This window comes from Aotus nancymaae, unplaced genomic scaffold, assembly GCF_030222135.1.
Source record: "Aotus nancymaae isolate 86718 unplaced genomic scaffold, 86718_ANA_hifiasm-v0.15.2.pri h1tg000006l, whole genome shotgun sequence".
Lineage (NCBI taxonomy): Eukaryota > Metazoa > Chordata > Mammalia > Primates > Aotidae > Aotus > Aotus nancymaae.
In genome coordinates this window covers 38,237,605-38,255,814 of record NW_026988417.1, presented here as the reverse complement: position 1 = coordinate 38,255,814, position 18,210 = coordinate 38,237,605, and the positions used below count along the sequence as shown (strand labels likewise).

At 38.3% G+C, this 18,210-nt stretch overlaps 1 protein-coding gene across 1 annotated transcript in view; it reads right to left on the bottom strand.

Moving 5' to 3' along the window:
- The window catches only part of KLB (klotho beta), a 41,251-nt gene extending 27,738 nt beyond the window's left edge, over positions 1–13,513 (bottom strand). The window contains exon 1 of the mRNA XM_012474882.3: positions 12,669–13,513. Within this exon, the coding sequence (XP_012330305.2) occupies positions 12,669–13,493 (825 nt within the window). The 5' untranslated portion in view covers positions 13,494–13,513. The remainder of the gene's footprint in view (positions 1–12,668) is intronic.
- Between the last annotated feature and the right edge of the window lie 4,697 nt (positions 13,514–18,210).

Sequence of the window (18,210 nt, the reverse complement as noted above, 5' to 3'; positions counted from 1 at the left end):
TCGGGCTCAGATGATTCTCCTGCCTCAGCCTCCCAAGTAGCTGGGATTACAGGCACGCGCCACCATGCCCAGCTTATTTTTCTTGTATTTTTGAGACAGGGTTCCACTATGTTGGCCAGGCTGATCTTGAACTCCTGATATCAAATGATCCACCCATTTGGGCCTCCCAAAGTGCCGGGATTACAGGTGTGAGCCACCGCACCCAGCCTACAATAGGCTATTTTCTAATGCTGAGTTTTCTCAGCAAAACTTTTTCTGTTATTAAATGACTTATAAAGTCGTGTAAAGTTTTCCCCAGTTCATAGTTTCATAATGTCCAGCTCTGTTTCCATTATTTAAAATATTTTATGATCTCCATTTGGGTCTAATTTTCCATGTTGTGAGAGTACTCGTATCAAATCAAGCTGTTTAAATAGGATCACAATATTATTCTCTGAGCATTTATAATTACATTTATTTAAACTCTTGTTAATCATTTACTGAAGTATAACTTTTTCTGCTTAATGGTTAGAAAAAGTAAATATTGCTCTCTAGAATACCAGTTGTAGTCTAAAAATATTTTTTTTTACAGGACTCTTATAACTAACAATGGTATTCTGGTTATGGAAACTCTCTTTGGCAATCGCCACAAGCAGTTTTCTTAATTTATCAAACTTAGTTAAAAACATCTATAATAATAATAGTTTTAACGTGTTTGTTATTTCCTTTTTCTTTCTTTCTTTTTTTTTTTTTTTAGAAACAGAGTATCTAAAAAGATGAGATGACATTATTAAAAAAAAAAAAAAAAGAAAGAAAAAGAAACAGAGTCTCGGTCACCCAGGCTGGAGTGCAGTGGGGTGATCCTGGTTCACTGCAACTTCTGCCTCCCAGGTTGAAGCAATTCTCCTGCCTCAGCCTCCCATGTAGCTGAGATTTCAAGCTTGCACCGCTACACCCAGCTAACTTGTATTTTTAGTAGAGACAGTGTTTCAGCATGTTGGCCAAGCTAATCTTGAACTCCTGACCTCAAGTAATCTGCCTGCCTCAGCCTCCCAAAGTGCTGAGATTACAGGCATGAGCCACCATGCCCGGCCTGATCAGTATTTCTTTCTTTTTTTTTTTTTAAATCAAGTTGACAGATGAAGATCAGTATTTCTTATACTCTATTTTGTTAGAGGTGTCTTAGATTCTGATGGAGATGGGTTGGCTTTATATGCTGGTACCATGCATTAGCTAATCATATGAAGAACTGTGCTAACTCTAAATAATATGGCTGGGCACAGTTGCTCACACTTGTAATACTAGCACTTTGGGAGGCCAAGGTGGACAGATTGCTTGCGGTTAGGAGTTCAAGACCAGCCTGGGCAACATGGCGAAACTCCATCTCTACTAAAAGCACAAAAATTAGTTGGCATGGTGGCTCACACCTGTAGTCATAGCTACTTGGGAGGCTGAGGCAGGAGAATTGCTTGAACCCATGAGGTGGAGGTTGCAGTGAGCTGATATTGCACCACTGCACCATTCCAGCATAGGGCGACCGAGCGAGACCCCTAAAAAAAAAAAAGATATTGCCAAAGGCATACATAAGTGATAGGACGCTAAATTTTGAGCAAATAATTAAAATCATGGGAACAAATGAAAAACCCAGTTTTTTAATATATGAGTTGGGGATAAATGGTTCATAGATTTCATGGACAAATTAAACACCCAGATAGATTGTTTTGGTCTTTTAATAAGCAAAGAGAAGTAAAATATCTGTTGAGACAGTATCAAAACAAGTGACAAACATGGGATTTGAAGCTGTAAATTGTTTTTTTCATTGAAGCAGGGCAGCTGATTTATGTCATTAGATCTTGCTAGCTTGGAATCACACAGACTAGACTTTAATTTTGGCTTTGATACTTATCTGCTATGTAACCTTGGGCAAATTTCTCTGGGCTTCAGTTTCATCAATTATAAGTTGAGTTTCAGAACATCTACCTGGCAGAGCTGATGTGGGAATTAAATGAGATAATATATTACAGGTAGCTAGTATGTTTCTGACATTACAGTACGTATGCAATAAAAATTATTATTATTTTTTTTGAGACAAAGTCTTGCTCTGTTGCCCAGGCTGGAGTGCAGTGACACGATCTAGGGTCACTGCAAACCTCCATCTCCTGGGTTCAAGTGATTCTCCTGCCTTGGCCTCCTGAGTAGCTGGGATTATAGGTGCATGCCACCAGGCCTGGCTAATTTTTTTATGTTTTAGTAGAGATGCGGTTTCACCATGTTGGTCAGGCTGGTCTCGAACTCCTGACCTTGTGACCCACCCACCTCGGCCTCCCAAAGTGCTGGGATTACAGGCATAAGCCACCATACCGAGCCTAAAAATTCTTATAATAATAATTTAAAAGAATGTGATAGAATGTCAAAATGTTACCTGTAATAATTGTCTCAGTCCTTCACTTTAAGAATTCAGACCATTCTCTGTTCTTAAAAAACACACTTTTTTTTTTTTTTTTAATGTGGGAGGGGAAAATCATGGAAGGCAGAAAGTAACAGGTTTTGTTGTTTGTTTTAACCTTCTTTCTTCCATCCTTTGTTAAAAAAAAAAGCTTGGCTAATTTTTTAGCTATAAGACTTAGCACAAATTAATTATGATATATTATTATTTTGAAACCCTACTTTACCAAGGGAGTTTTAAAAAATTCATTTTTTTCAATGAAAGAAAATAATTTCAGATAATCCTTGAAGATTTTGCTTCTATATAACCAAGACAAGCTAAAAAGTCTACTAGTATTTCCTTTTCAAAATATTACACTTCATCTTCAAGACATTGGTGGGGGATTGGGCAGAAGAGTCTTAAAAATGACATTTTGTTCAAACAACCATCTACGTCTGAGGCCCTGGTAAAAAGAAAAAAGAAAAAAAAAAGACATTTTGTTTATTTAAATATGCCTAAGAAACACTGCAGCCTTCTTCGTGTTCAAGAAAGCAGTTACATCAGTCTGTTGGCAAAGAAGGCTTAGCTATTAATCATGCGAACGGTGGCATTTTCATGGCTGTTTTTGCAGTTTTATTATTTACTTTTTGAGACAGAGTCTCACTCTGTCACCCAGGCTGGAGTCCGGTGGTGCCATCATAGCTTTAACCTTGAATTCTTGGGCTTGATTCCCTCAGCCTCCCCGCTAGCTGAAACTACAGGCTCATGCCACCATGCCTGGCTGATTTTTATTTTTATTTTCTGTAGAGACTGAGATCTTGCTATGTTACCTAAGCTGATCTTGAACTCCTGGACTCAAGTGATTCTCCTGCCTCAGCCTCTCAAAGTGTTGGGATTACAGGAATGAGTCATTTTGGCTGACCCTTCGTTTTGCAGTTTAAATACTAAATTTTGTTCAAGAATTTCAACAGAGCCTTTAAGAAGATAACTGTATGAAGATGGTTGTTTTGTTTTCTTTTATAATTTTTTTTTTAGTTTCTTGTTGAAAAACGTCTTTTATTTTTAAATGTGAAATATTCTCTTTACCTTCTTATGTTACTTATTTTTTACTTTAATTATGAAAATTGTCATGATACGCAAAAATAGAAACAATAATATAATAAACCCTCATAAATAACACATCACTGAGTTTTAATAGTCATCAAAATTCTGCAGCTTGGTTCAAGATGGGTTTTTAATGTCCAATATTTTAAAGAAACAGATATATCTAATTGATTTGCATGTTATGAAAAGACTAATGTTTATGCGTGTGTGTGTGTGTGTGTGTGTGTGTGTGTGCGTGCGTGCAATCCATTTTTTTGTTGTTGTTACCAGTTTAAATCCGTTCTGGAACAAAGTAGATCTTCCTTAAATTGAAAGTAATCAATTTCATTATGCATTGAATGCCTAACACGTGTCCAGCATTGTGTGAGCTTCTGTGAAGGAATTACGCCAAGAAATGTTAGGACAAAGTTACTCAAATAAGTGGAAAAATGGGGAAGAAATCCAGTTTTATCCCAGGCTCAGAAAAAAGTTGGCGAGGCCTTGACCTAGAGTAGGGTTTCCTAACATATCTTATCCTGAAAGCCTCTTTCACAGTATTAGGCAATCTCTTAAATCCATGAGGAATTTAAAATGTCATTTCATCATTTGTGTGTGGTAATAAAAAAATGTAAAAAGTGTTGACATGTATTTTATTTTATATAAATATATTTTACTGAATGTTATATTTTAAGCCTTTTTAAAATAAATTTAGAATATTCATAGAATAAATAAATATTTAAAATGCTAATAATACATACCATAAATTTGGGCATTTTATCATCTAATAAATAATGTACATCATTTAAATTATTTTCATTATGTAATAAGGAAAAGCATTCTATGAGTTAAATATTTTTAAGAAGTTATTTATTTTTTATTTTTTTAGAGCTGCAGTCTCCCTCTGTCACCCAGGCTGGAGTGCAGAGGCAGGATCACAGCTCACTGCAGCCTTGAACTCCCGAGCTCAAGCAACCCTCCTGCCTCGACCTCCCAAAGTGTTGAGAATATAGGCATGAGCCACTGCACCTGGCCTCAAAATATATTTCTAAAAGAAAAATATTTTAGTAAATAATAGTACATAATGATACTTAGAGATACATAGATATGTATACAAACAAAAAAATCAGAGAAATAGAACACAAAGTGATACATAAAAAACCAAACTCTGGCCAGGTGCAATGGCTCACGCCTGTAATCCCAGCACTTTGAGAGGCTGAGGCGGGTCTATCACCTGAGGCCCGGAGTTCCAAACCAGCCTGGCCAACATGATGAAACCCCATCTCTACTGAAAATGCAAAAATTATCTGTGAGTGGTGACCCATGCCTATAATCCCAGCTTCTTGGGAGGCTGAGGCATGAGAATCACTCCTTCTCAAAAAAGAAAACAAACAAACCACTGCCCTGGTTTCACAACAAACTTTGTGGAACACAATGTTATAGCATCAAAAATGGATAAAAATTGCTTATGTAACATTTTGATTGAATTCTTAAATTTTGCTTTTTTTTTTCCTCCCCGGAGACAGAGTCTTGCTCTGTCACCCAGGCTGGAGTGCAGTGGCAAAATCTCGGCTCACTGCAAGCTCCATTTCCCAGGTTCAAGCCTCCCAAATAGCTGAGATTACAGGTGCCTGCCACTGTGGCTGGCTAATTTTTGTATTTTTATTTTATTATTGTTTTTTGAGACAAAGTATTGCTCTGTCGCTCAGGCTTGAGTGCAGTGGCACGATCTCAGCTCACTGCAACCTCTGTCTCCTGGGTTCAAGCGATTCTCCTGCCTCAGCCTCCTGAGTAGCTGAGATTATAGGCACCCGTCTCTACGCCCAGCTAATTTTTGTATTATTAGTAGAGACGGCGTTTCACCATCTTGGCCAGGCTGGTCTTCGAACTCCTGACCTTGTGATCCACCTGCCTCGGCCTCCCAAAGTGCTGGGATTACAGGCGTGAGCCACTGCACCCAGCTTGAGATGGAGTCTTACTCTGTCACCCAGACTAGAGTGCAGTGGCTCAATATCAGCTCACTGCAACCTCCACCTCCAGGGTTCAAGTGATTCTCCTGCCACAGCCTCCCGAGTAGCTGGGATTACAGGTGCCTACCACTATGCCGGCTAATTTTTTTTTTTAGTAGAAACGGGGTTTCATCATCTTGGCTAGGCTGGTCTGAAACTCCTCACCTCATGATCCACCCACCCCGGCCTTCCAAAGTGCTGAGATTATAGGTGTGAGCCAAATTTCGCTTTTTAAAAAAGAACAAATTTTTTTTTTTTTTTTTTTTTTTTTTTTTTTTTTTTGAGGCGGAGTTTCGCTGTTGTTACCCAGACTGGAGTGCAATGGCGCGATCTCGGCTTACCGCACACTCCGCCTCCTGGGTTCAATCAATTCTCCTGCCTCAGCCTCCTGAGTAACTGGGATTACAGGCACGCACCACCATGCCCAGCTAATTTTTGTATTTTTAGTAGAGATGGGGTTTCACCATGTTGACCAGGATGGTCTCGATCTCTTTACCTCGTGATCCACATGCCTCGGCCTCCCAAAGTGCTGGGATTACAGGCATGAGCCACTGTGCCCGGCCCAAGAACAAATTTTTTTAAAAAGTAAGTTTAATGTTTTCTTTATGAATAACTAATAGTTAATATAAGAAAAATGGTTTGGGGGCAGCTCTTTCAAGTATTTCACAAATAAGGCAAAGGCAGGAGGGACAGTCTTTATTTTTGATATGTGAAAAGCCAAACTAGATATAATCATGTTGATGATTAAATATATTTCCTCTTTTAACATTTTTTTAAAAATTTATTTTAAAGATGAGGTTTCTCCATGATGGCCAGGCTGGTCTTGAACTCCTGACCTCAAGTGATCTGCCCACCTTGGCCTCCCAAAGTGCTAGGATTACAGGCGTGAGCCACTGTGCCCGGCCCTCTTTTAACATTTTAAAAGCACTGTTTCTTTTCTAAAAAACAGAATAGGCTGTACATTAATTTTGAATTTCTGTATGCAGCTTATAGATCTGGTGAAGATCTGCTTGAGGCAATTGTGTAAAATAATCATTTTTATGCACCTCATAGTGGTTATATGTCAGTGTCCTTGTTCTTTGTGCTTCATGTCTTTTGAGACGGAGTCTCGCTCTGTTGCCCACTCTGGAGTGCAATGGCGAGAACTTGGCTCACTGCAACCTCCGCCTTCTGGGTTCAAGCAATTCTCCTGCCTCAGCCTCCTGAGTAGCTGGGACTACAGGTGTGCTCCACCATGCCCAGCTATTTTTGGTAGAGACAGGGTTTCACTATGTTGGCCAGGCTGGTCTCAAACTCCTGACCGCATGATCCATCCACCTTGGCCTCCTAAAGTGTGGGGATTACAGGCGTGAGCCCCGGGGCCCAGCCCGGTGTTTCATGTCTTTAACCAGTTGTCTACCATAGAATAAGTCAGTGGTTTTCAAGAGTGGAGCGAGGGGGAGGAATTATGACTGCCTGGGGACACTTGGGAAGGTCTGGAGACATTTTTGGTTGTCACAACACTGAAAATGGGGGAGCTACTGCCTAGTGAGTAGAGTTTAGATGCTGCTAAACTCCTGCATTGCACAGGACAGCCCACCAGAGCAAAGAATTATCTGACCCCAAATGTCAATAGTGACCAGGTTTGAGAGATCTTTGTACTATGTAAACAGTATTTATCTATGAAAGATAACATTTTTCCCTCAATCCAATATGACTAGTAAAAGATAAAGGTTTTAAAATCATGAAATAGTCAAAACTGTCATGGAAGCTGGCAGTACTTTTTGTTTGGTTTTATTTTTGGTTTTGGTCTTTTTTCCTGTGACAGCGTTTTGCTGTGTCACCCAGGTTGGAGTGCAGTGGCACAATCACAGCTCGTTGCAGCCTCGACCTCCTGGGCTGAAGTGATCTTCCCACCTCATCCTCCCAAGTAGCTGGGACTATAGGCATGTGCCACCACTCTTAGCTGATTTTTTATTTTTTGTAGAGACAAGGTTTCACTATGTTGCCCAGGTTGTTCTCAAACTCCTGGGCTCAAGCTATCTGTTTGCCTCAGTTTCCCAAAGTGCTGGGATTACAGCAGACATGAGCAACTGTGCCCAGCTTTGGCAATATTTAGTGGAGTAATAAACAGAATGAGTTATCATCTCATGAGCAAACTCACCTTCCCAAACCTCTGTGCATGTTTACTCAGAGACTCTCAAATGTTCCATTCTAAAAGGGAAATGTACAAATTTAAATTATTATAGGTATTTATTGATTAAAAAATAAAATGAAAACAGACATTACTGCCTTTACTAATGTGAACCCTTGCGGTTTTGCTGAATAAGCCAAATATATTTCTGGGATTTGAAAAACTAAACTTGGGAGAGAAAAATCTTTCCTCTATAAAGGAAAAAATGACATAACCCAAAGAAGAAATGGACGTGAGAGACGGACATAAAGGGCCTTCCTGGTTACTGAGCCCAGTCCTCCCTGTGGTCTCGTTACTGAGCCAGGAAATTGCCCCTTTTTGCTTAAGCCAATTTAAATTAGATTTCTGTCACTTGCCACCAAAAACGTTCTAATATACTATTCAATTAATATAAGTAATATTTCAACAGTTTGCAATGATGCAATGAAATATGAAGACTGAACTTGAGATTGGTTTTTGATTACAGGATTTAAGATAGAAATCCTAAACCATTCTCCAGGCGTGGTGGCTCGCACCTGTAATCCCAGCACTTTGGGAGGCTGAGGTGGGCGGATCACGAGGTCAAGAGATCTAGACCATCCTGGCCAACATGGTGAAACCCCATCTCTACTAAAAAATACAAAAATTGGCCGGGCATGGTGGCGCACGCCTGTAGTCGCAGCTACTCGGGAGGCCGAGGCAGGAGAATTGCTTGAACCCAGGAGGCGGAGGTTGCAGTGAGCCGAGATCGCGCCATTGCACTCCAGCCTGGGTAACGAGAGCGAAATATCGTCTCAAAAAAAAAAAAAGTCCTAAACCACTCATTTAACCAACATTTAAACCTAACGTACAAATATTCTGTGCTACGTGCTGAGAACATAAAGGCAAATTTAAAAATTGCCTCTCCTGGCCAAGCACAGTGGTTCACACCTGTAATCCCAGCACTTTGGGAGGCTGAGGTGAGCAGATCATGAGGTCAGGACATCGAGACCATCCTGGCTAACATGGTGAAACCCTGTCTCTACTAAAAATGCAAAAATTAGCTGGGCGTGGTGGTGAATGCCTATAATCCCAGCTATTTGGGAGGCTGAAGCTGGAGAATTGCTTGAACCTGCAAAGTGGAGGTTGCAGTGAGCTGAGATTGCACCACTGCACTCCAGCCTGGCAACAGAGAGACTCTGTCTAAATAAATAAATAAATAAAATTGTTTCTCCTTTGAAAGAACTCTCAGTCTAGTTGGGGAGATGGAAAAGTATCATATCGTGTGAGTGCTATGCTAGAAACAAGCTTATCTTACGGGAGCCCACAGTAGGGGCACTTAAACCCTAAGTGGGCAAGAACAACTTGGAGGTGGTGACCATCATGAAGTAAAGACGACAGTTTAGCTAGACAGAGCGGGATCGTTGAGGCTGGGTGGAGAGGAATAGTAAGGAGAGATTGAGACACTGGCAGTAGTGTGTTATGATAGAACATAAAGTACAAGAGGATGGGAGAGTAGCCAGGAAGGAGGCTGGGAACTGTGTCTCAAAGGTCCTGGTGAAAAATTGAGACTTTATCCCCAAAACTTGGGGGAGCCAGTAATGGATTTTACATAGGGGAGCAATATGATGCATGTTCAAAAGATCGCACTGTAAGATGAGCATAATAGTTACCTGGCAAGGTTTGGAGACTTCTGAGTCTCCAAAGTTCATTATATCCTTCTGTACATACATAAGCTTGGTATACCCATAGCTTAGCTCCCACTATATGAGAGAACATATGGTATTTGGTTTTCCATTCTTGAATTAGTTCACTTAGAATATATAGATATTATTTATTTTTTCTTTTTTTTTAAATAGAGATTGAGGTCTTGCTATGTTGCCTAGGTTGGTCTTGACTCAGGCTCAAGCGATCCTCCAGTCTTGGCCTTCCAAGGTGCTGGGATTACAGAAATGAGCAACTGTGCCCGGCCTATAGATGATATTTAAAGTGATGATTACCTTGCTTAAAAATGGCCAAGCCAAAAAAATCCATCCTCATTCTATTTCAAATACTGTTAAAAACTTAGAGTTGAAGCACCCATTAGTAGGTGTGATTATGGAAATTTTTGGCCCGAGTCTTAGACTTGCATTAAGGTACTCCCTAGATCTGCACTAAAGTGAAATCTAAATTGCAAGTCAGTCTTGGGACCCTCTGGACCATTCAGGTTTCCTCCAAACAGGGACATTTCAAACCGAGATGGAGTTTTCCAGATCATTCTGGAACAAAAAGGCCCCAATAGCCACTATGAAATATTTTCTCTATCTGAGAAGAGGGGAATGAAGGGGTCCATAACCCCCCACCCCCCACGGAATTCAGTTTTATATTAGGCTTGTGTAGCTCAATAAATGTTTTCAGTCTAAAAACTATTCCTAAAGAATGCTTCTTCTGGGTCACAAGGGGGCAGGATAAGGAAGAAAGACTTCATTGCAACATAAAATATCAGATTTATGTTTTCTACATGAAAGTCAAGATAGCAAGGGGACAAGTGGGAAAAACAAGTTCACCTCAGGCTACCAAATCATTGCAAGATTTCTTTAGTGCTATAAGTCACTGGGTCATGCCTTGTATTTCACTTTCTGAGTGATTTCAAGGACCCCTCACACCATTTATTTAGTCTAGTGATTTAGAAATATTAAGGCAATAAAAACATTATTTGGAAAACACAATAGTTGAAAAACATATCCCTCCATTTAAAGAATAAAATTTATCTCACTATCAGAAAGTGGTAATTTGTGTTAAAGGCAGAGATTCTCTTAAATTAGAGGAAAATGAAAAACATCTGAAAATATGTCAGTTTATCAGCTGAGTTTGGAAGCAGTATCTGTTAGTTAAAGCTTTTTGCCTGTTTATTCTTATCAGCCAATTTTAAGGCTTTAAATTGATCCTTAAAATACGTTTTTCATGAAAACTCTAATTGCTGACATTTTTCCAGGTAATGACTTTTCAACAATTTAGAATATTTTTCTTCATACAAAGATTAAATAAACATATTCATGCATGTATTTGCATAGAAAACTTTAAAAAGAATGTATAAGAAACTATTAACAGTACTGTCCTTGGCCTGGGATTATCAGGTGGAGAGAGGGAGAGGGATTTAACTTTTCCACTTTAGATCCATTGGTACAATCTGATATTTTTAAATGTGCATAAGCATGGATTGTTTTAATAGTTAAAAGGACTGACCGGGCGCAGTGGCTCACACCTGTAATCTCAGCACTTTGGGAGGCTGAGGTGGGCAGATCATGGGGTTAGGAGTTCAAGACCAGCCTGGCCAACATAGTGAAATTCCGTCTCTACTAAAAATACAAAAATTAACCAGGCATGGTGGCACATGCCTGTAGTCCCAGTTACTCAGGAGGCTGAGGCTGAAGAATCACTTGAACCCAGGAGGCAGAGGTTGCAGTGAGCCAAGATCACACCACTGCACTCCAGCTTGGGTGACAGAGTGAGACTCTATCTAAAATAATAATAATAATAATAATAATAATAATAATTAAAAGGACTAAATGAAAGGAATATTTTTCTAATTTTTGTATGCATTATCTTGATAACTATTAAATACCTATACAATTTCTACCCTTCAAGGTCTTATTTTGTCAAATCACAGTGTACCCACCCATTAATATGTTCTATATACAACTCTATTCAAAGATGTGAAAATGACCTTGAAATCATAATGCAGTCTGTTTACTGCAAGCGCAGATGTGTCTGAAACCATAGTATAATACACATGTGTAATAATCCAGGAATTTCAAAAAGAAACGAAGTGGTAGCAGATATTTTTGTATGTACAAATTTAGACATGGAATTATTTTATGTTGCTTTATGTTTTTTTATTTCTGTATATTTAGCTTTTGATTATTAATAATTCAATTACTTTTTGTAGCACATTATAAAATTGTATTGATAAAGTTTTTTCATTTTTAAAATATGACGTGTTTAGAATAATGTATTTTTCCTAAGTAAACTATTTGACTCAAAAAGTTAAATCCAATTCTAGATATTAGCCTCAATGTGAGGCTAAATCTCTGGAAAATTCCTGAAAGAGTCTTCTTTTCAAAACATTCTTAATGAAGACAGTTAGTGTTACTTATGTTGTCATTTAAAAAATTTCGTGTCCACAACAGCTGTATTTTACTGCTTAACCTTGGGAAAATTATTTAACCTCATTAAGCTTCGGTTTTCTCATATTTAAAATGAGAATAATAATAAGACTAGTTCATAAAGCTGTTAAGAGGATCAACTCTGACGATGCCTGTAAAATACTTAATGTAGTCTGCGGTACGTAATAAGTACTCAGTAAGTATCACCTATTATTTTGCTTGCATTTTCACTATCATTTTACTAATTTTAACATTTCTCAACATAATCTCTAGCTTTTGAAATATACTGCTTGGAAATTGCTTTAGTAGAGCACATTCTTCCCAGTTTTTATGGGAAAAATGTGTTTAACTCCCAGAACAATTAATCTTCTCTTTTTCGCTGTGTAACACAAATAAAATCAAATGTGAAGCATATTTAAATTTCTGTATTTGATATGCATAAGTTAGTTAACATTTATTTAGCTTGCTTATTTACTTACTTTATTTACTTATTAGCTAAGTTAGCTGTGCTTAACAACAAATACATACTTTAAATGGTTGTGCCTTAAGATAATTCTGAAATGATTGCATGTTGTCAGAAAAGGATTCCAACAATCAAATTTATAAAGCACTGTTTTCCCACAGAATGAAGGTAAGCTTATATTTTCACACTGTAGTGTGTAATTATAGACCTAAAAATAGCCTCAAAGTGCAATTTTTGAAGAAACTATTTGGATTAATACATTAAAAATAGCTTAGATAAATAAAACATACACTAATCGAAATACGAAATTTGAGGATAGATCTTGTGAATTAGCCTAAAATCAGTTGCCTGGATTTCAATGAAGAGAACTGCTGAAGCAGAAGGTACATATCTTAGTGTTTTCTGAAGCTATAATAAGAAGCTAGCTGTACAGTACCTTGATCAAGTTGTGTCCCACAGTGTAGACAGCTGCTAAATTTCCTTTCTCTCCAGGGGCATGGATACCTGTCCTATACCCATGCCAAGCCACTAGATATGGGTTGTGAATTGTAATCCAATATTTGACACGGTCCCCAAACGTCTGGAAACAGTATGTGGCATAGTCATTAAAGATGTCTATTATGGTATCATTTTTCCACCCTCCATATTCTTCTTGTAGCGCCAAAGGCAAATCCCAGTGGTATAAAGTAACTATAGGTTCGATGTTTCTAAGCACTAGAGCGTCCAGAAGAGTATTGTAGTACTGGAGACCTTTTGTGTTGGCAACTGTTACTATCCCATCGGGGAAAAGCCTTGGCCAGGAAATTGAAAATTGATAAAAAGAAACTCCTATAAAATCCAGGGCTGATAAGTCTTTTTCCAGAAAAATGTAACTGTCACTGGAATCATTCGTGCTGTTGACATTTTTAACGTGTGTGTGGACGAAATGATCCCATATAGAAGGTCCTTTTCCATCCTTCTTCCAACTCCCTTCCACTTGGAATGCTCCAGTGCCAACACCCCAGAAAAAGTTTTTAGGGAAAGTGTCATAGAGAAACAGCTGACTTTCATTTACCGGAGTAAAATTAGGATTTTTAGACCATATAGCTCTTCCATCTCCAGAGAATCCAGTCACAGCTTGTAGCAGAATAAGTGCTGACAGGATGACAGATCTTTGCAGTCCCCCGTTGGACATTGTATTCCTATAGCGTATGGTCATTTCATCGGTGCTGAGGAAAATCCATTCATTCCCTGGAGATCCTGCCGCACAGCCTGGCTTCATTTGCCACCAACTGCTGGACTGTCTTATCAAAGCTTCAGTAAAAGCTTGTGATTGTAAAGCTCTGTCAATGATTAGCTTGAACTGGGAGATTTAGGGTGGGTCATAGAGAGCAACGTAATTTGAGGGAGGTGGCCCTATTGCAGTCACCAATGCGTCTCCTTCTCTCTCATTATGGGAAAAATTAGATGAAAATGCATCAGTGACAAGAGTTTGAGTGTGTAACTAACTCATATGTAAACACTGAATTAAAATCACATGATTTTCTGTGTAGCCTTTCATAATGACCCAAATCTTCTCTGAATGTTTTGAACATTATTGAATAAGGTATATACCTTTTCTATTTTTAGAGTTTTTGTGTGGTAATTTTATAATTAAAAATTTTAAAATTAAAAATATTATAATAAAAAATTTTCTTGATATGTGAGATTATAAAATTACCACGTAAATAGCATTCCTACATACTAATAGTAAAGAATTAGAAAAACAATAAGAAATTAACTTCTCCACAAAATTATAACACATCTAAGAACAATCTTAATATATGTTACCTATTTTAAGAAAATTGTAAAAATGTATTGGTAGGCTTGAAAGAAGACTTGAATGAAAAAACACAGCACTTTGTGAATGGAAAAATGGAATACTTTTTGATTTAATACATTTAACTTAACTAAAATCCTTTAATCTGTAATCTTATTTTTTATTTTATTTATTTAACTTAACTAAAATTCTCTAATCTCTAATTTTTAATTAATTAATTAGTTTTTAATAAGAGTCTTGCTTTGTAGCCCAGGCTGGAGTGCAGTGGTGTGATCACAGCTGACTGCGGCCTCGACTATCCAGGCTTAAGCAGTCCTCCCACCTCAGCCTCCTGAGTAGCTGGGACAACAGGCACATGCTACCACGCCCAGCTGATATTTGATTTTTTGGTAGAGGTGGGGTCTAGCTATGTCCCCCAGGCTGTCTTGAACTCCTGGGCTCAAACAGTCCTTCTGCCTCTGACTCCTAAAAGTGATTGGGAGTATAGGTGTGAGCCACCATGTTTGGCCTAATCCCAAATTTTAGTTCAAGAAAATTATTATGCAAGGCTGGCACAGTGATTGATGCCTGTAATCCCACCACTTTGGGAGGCTAAGGCAGGCAGATCACTTGAGGTTAGGAGTTCTAGACCAGCCTGACCAACATGTTGAAACCCTGTCTCTACTAAAAATACGATTAACTGGGCTTGGTGGTGAGTGCCTGTAATCCCAGCTACTCAGAAGGCTGAGGCAGGAGAATCTCTTGAACCTGGGAGGTGGAGCTTGCAGTGAGCTGAGATTGAGCCACTGCACTCTAGCCTGGGTGACAGAGCAAGACTCCATCTCAAAATTTAAAAAAAAAAAAAAAAAAAGAAAATTATTCTGAAAGTTCACTTGAGGAATAGGTAATGCTTATTTTTAAAAAGGAAAGAAAAACCTTGGCTGGGCATGGTAGCTCACGCCTATAATTCCAGCACTTTGGGAGGCCAAGGTGGGCGGATCACGAGGTCAAGAGATCAAGACTATCCTGGCCAACATGGCAAAACCTGCTCTCTACTAAAAATACAAAAATTAGCCAGGTGTGTGGTGCGCTCCCGTAGTCCCAGCTACTTGGGAGGCTAAGGCAGGAGAATCGGGAGGCTGAAGTTGCAGTGAGCTGAGATCGTGCCACAGCACTCCAGCCTGGGCAACACAGTGAGACTCTGTCTCAAAAACAAAAAAAAAAAGAAAGAAAGAAAAACCTAAAAAAGAAAATAGCAAAGGCATAGATTACTTTTAGCATGATTCTGGAATAAAGATAAACATACAGAAAGAAATACTGTACCTAATTGATAGCCTCCAAATAAACTGTAAAAAAATTAATATTTTACAGCCTGGAGAACATAGCGAAGTCCCATATCCACACACACAAAAAATTAAAAACTAACCAGGTGTGGTTATGCATGCCTGTAGTGCCAGCACTTTAGAAGGCCAAGGTAGGAGGATTGCTTTGAGCCCAGGAGGTCGAGGCTGCAGTGAGCCAGGATTGCACCACTGCACTCCAGCCTGGGTGACAGAATAAGACTCTGTCTCAAAAAAAAAAAATTAATGTTTTAAATATTTGAAGTATCACATATGAATGAGAGGTAGAGTGGCTAATAGTTTGGCCTCTGTGCCAGATGAGGTGGCTCATACCTTTAATCCCAGCTACTCTGGAGGCTAAGTGGGGAGGACTGCTTGAGGCCAGGAGTTTGAGACCAGCCTGGGCAATATAGTGAGACCACCCCCATCTCTAAAAAAAAAATGATTGGACCTCTAGAGGCAGACTGTCTTAGTTTAAATATAGCTGTGTAACTTTCCCTCAGTTTCCTCTTAACTAAGAATAAAGATAATAAGAATGCCTTTTCTTAACTAAGAAAAAGCATAATAATAATATGCACTTCATGGATTACTGTAAAGGTTAAATGACTTAATACACTGAGCCAATGGTCTTCTCTGGAATGAAGAAACAACGAGTTAATACATGTAAGGCACTTGGAACAGAGACTGACACATAGTAAGTGCTCAATAAACATATTTTTCTGTGAAAGGGAAAGATTATTCACGAAGTGATGTTAGGATTCGGCATAAAAGACAATTTGTTTTGGCTGCTCCCCACATTTTTAGCTTCGCTTCTCTCAGTTGACTAAGTGGTACATAGCCTGCTCACTTGTACCCCTGTACTTTGGTATGTGTGCTCTCTGCACAGAATATGTTTCTCCCTTCGTCTAGCTCATGTCTATCTTTTTTTAACTTTTATTTTTATTTATTTATTTTGAGATGAAGTCTCGCTCTGTCACCAGGCTGGAGTGCAGTGGGGTGATCTCAGCTCATTGCAACCTCCACCTCCCAGGTTCAAGTGATTCTCCATAAAAAAGTAAAGTAGGTAGAAATACTTGAGCAGCTGGTGAGTAAAAAAAAAAAATAAATAAAATAAAATAAAATAAAGCAGGGACCATGACTGGTTTCCTGTTGATTATCTGGGACCCAGCACAGTACTTGACTACAGTAGTCACTAAAGTATATATTGAATGAATGAAAGTATCTATAGTAGGCCCATGCCCACACCTATAATCCCAGCCCTTTGGAAGTCTGAGGCAGGAGGATCACTTAAGCTCAGGAGTTCAAGACTAGCCTGGGCAACATAGTGAGAATTCATCTCTACTAAGAAAAAAAAAGTACCTATAGTAGACTACGCATACCTCTATCACTGCATTTATCACAATCTCGAGTTGTTTGTCTCCTCCACCAGACTATAAGAATATCTCCTATCTAGCTGAATGTGGTAGCTCACGTCTGTAATCCCAGCATTTTGGGAGGCTAAGGTGGGTGGATTGCAAGGTCAAGAGATCAAGATCATCCTGGCCAACATAGTGAAATGTCGTCTCTACTAAAAATACAAAAATTAGCTGGGTGTGGTGGTGCACACCTGTAGTCCCAGCTACTTGGGAGGCTGAGGCAGGAGAATTGCTTGAACCCGGGAGGTGGAGGTTGCATTGAGCTGAGATCATGCCACTGAACTCCAGACTAGCAACAGAGCAAGACTCTGTCTCAAAAAAAAAAAAAGAATATCTCCTATCTAAATTTTTATCATTCCTTATTGGAGTAAATGCTTAATAATAATCTATTGAATTAATGGAGTTGGTACAATTATTTACTATTTATGAAAATAAAATTTTAAATGTAATAATTTAGACCCTCACAAATATATTTAATTCAAAAATGTATAGTCACAGAAATGGTTAAGATGGTAAATTTCATATTACTTGTATTTTACCACAATTTAAAAAATATAGCCAGAGAAAACTAAAAGAAAATAAAAAGTATTAAATTATATAAATGCATAGATTATATATATTATATTTACATATAATAATATGTAAATAGTTTATAATTAAAATATAAAAAAATTAAAATTGAAAGGCAAATTACAAACTTGGAAAATGTCAGAGCAACTCTAGAAGGCAAATGGCTAAAGTAAGGCAAATGGCCGTAAGTAACTCATGCAAATCAACAAGAAAGCCACTGAATTTCTAACAATAAGTGGCCAAACAACATGAATAAAAAATACACAAAAGAGGAAATGCAACTAATGAAAAATGTGGCTAATAAAAAAATTAAAACAACAGTAATTGAAATGTACATAAAAAAGAGGTATATAATATTTTATCGTTTTTTTTTTTTTTTTTTTCTGAGGTGAGAGGGAGTCTCCCTCTGCTGCCCAGGCTGGAGTGTAGTGGTGCAATCTCGACTCGCTACAACTTCCACCTCCTGGGTTAAAGCGATTCTCCTGCCTCAGCCTCTGGAGTAGCTGGGATTATAGGTGTGCACCATCACGCCTGGCTAATTTTTGTATTTTCAGTAGAGACAGGATTTCACCATGTTGGCCAGGCTGATCTCAAACTTTTGACCTTAGGTGATTCGTATGCCTTGACCTCCCAAAGTGCTGGGATTCAGCCATGAGCCACTGCTGGCCAATATTTTATCTTATAAAATCAGCAAAAGTAAAAATGTAAGTGATGAAAACCAGTGTTGATTAGATTGCTGATTGCAATGTAAGTTTGTACAATATTCATGGGAAGTATATGTATATATGTATATATACATAAAGTATATATAGAGAGTATATATATAGAGCATATATATGTTTATATATATAAAAGTATATATATAAATATATAAAA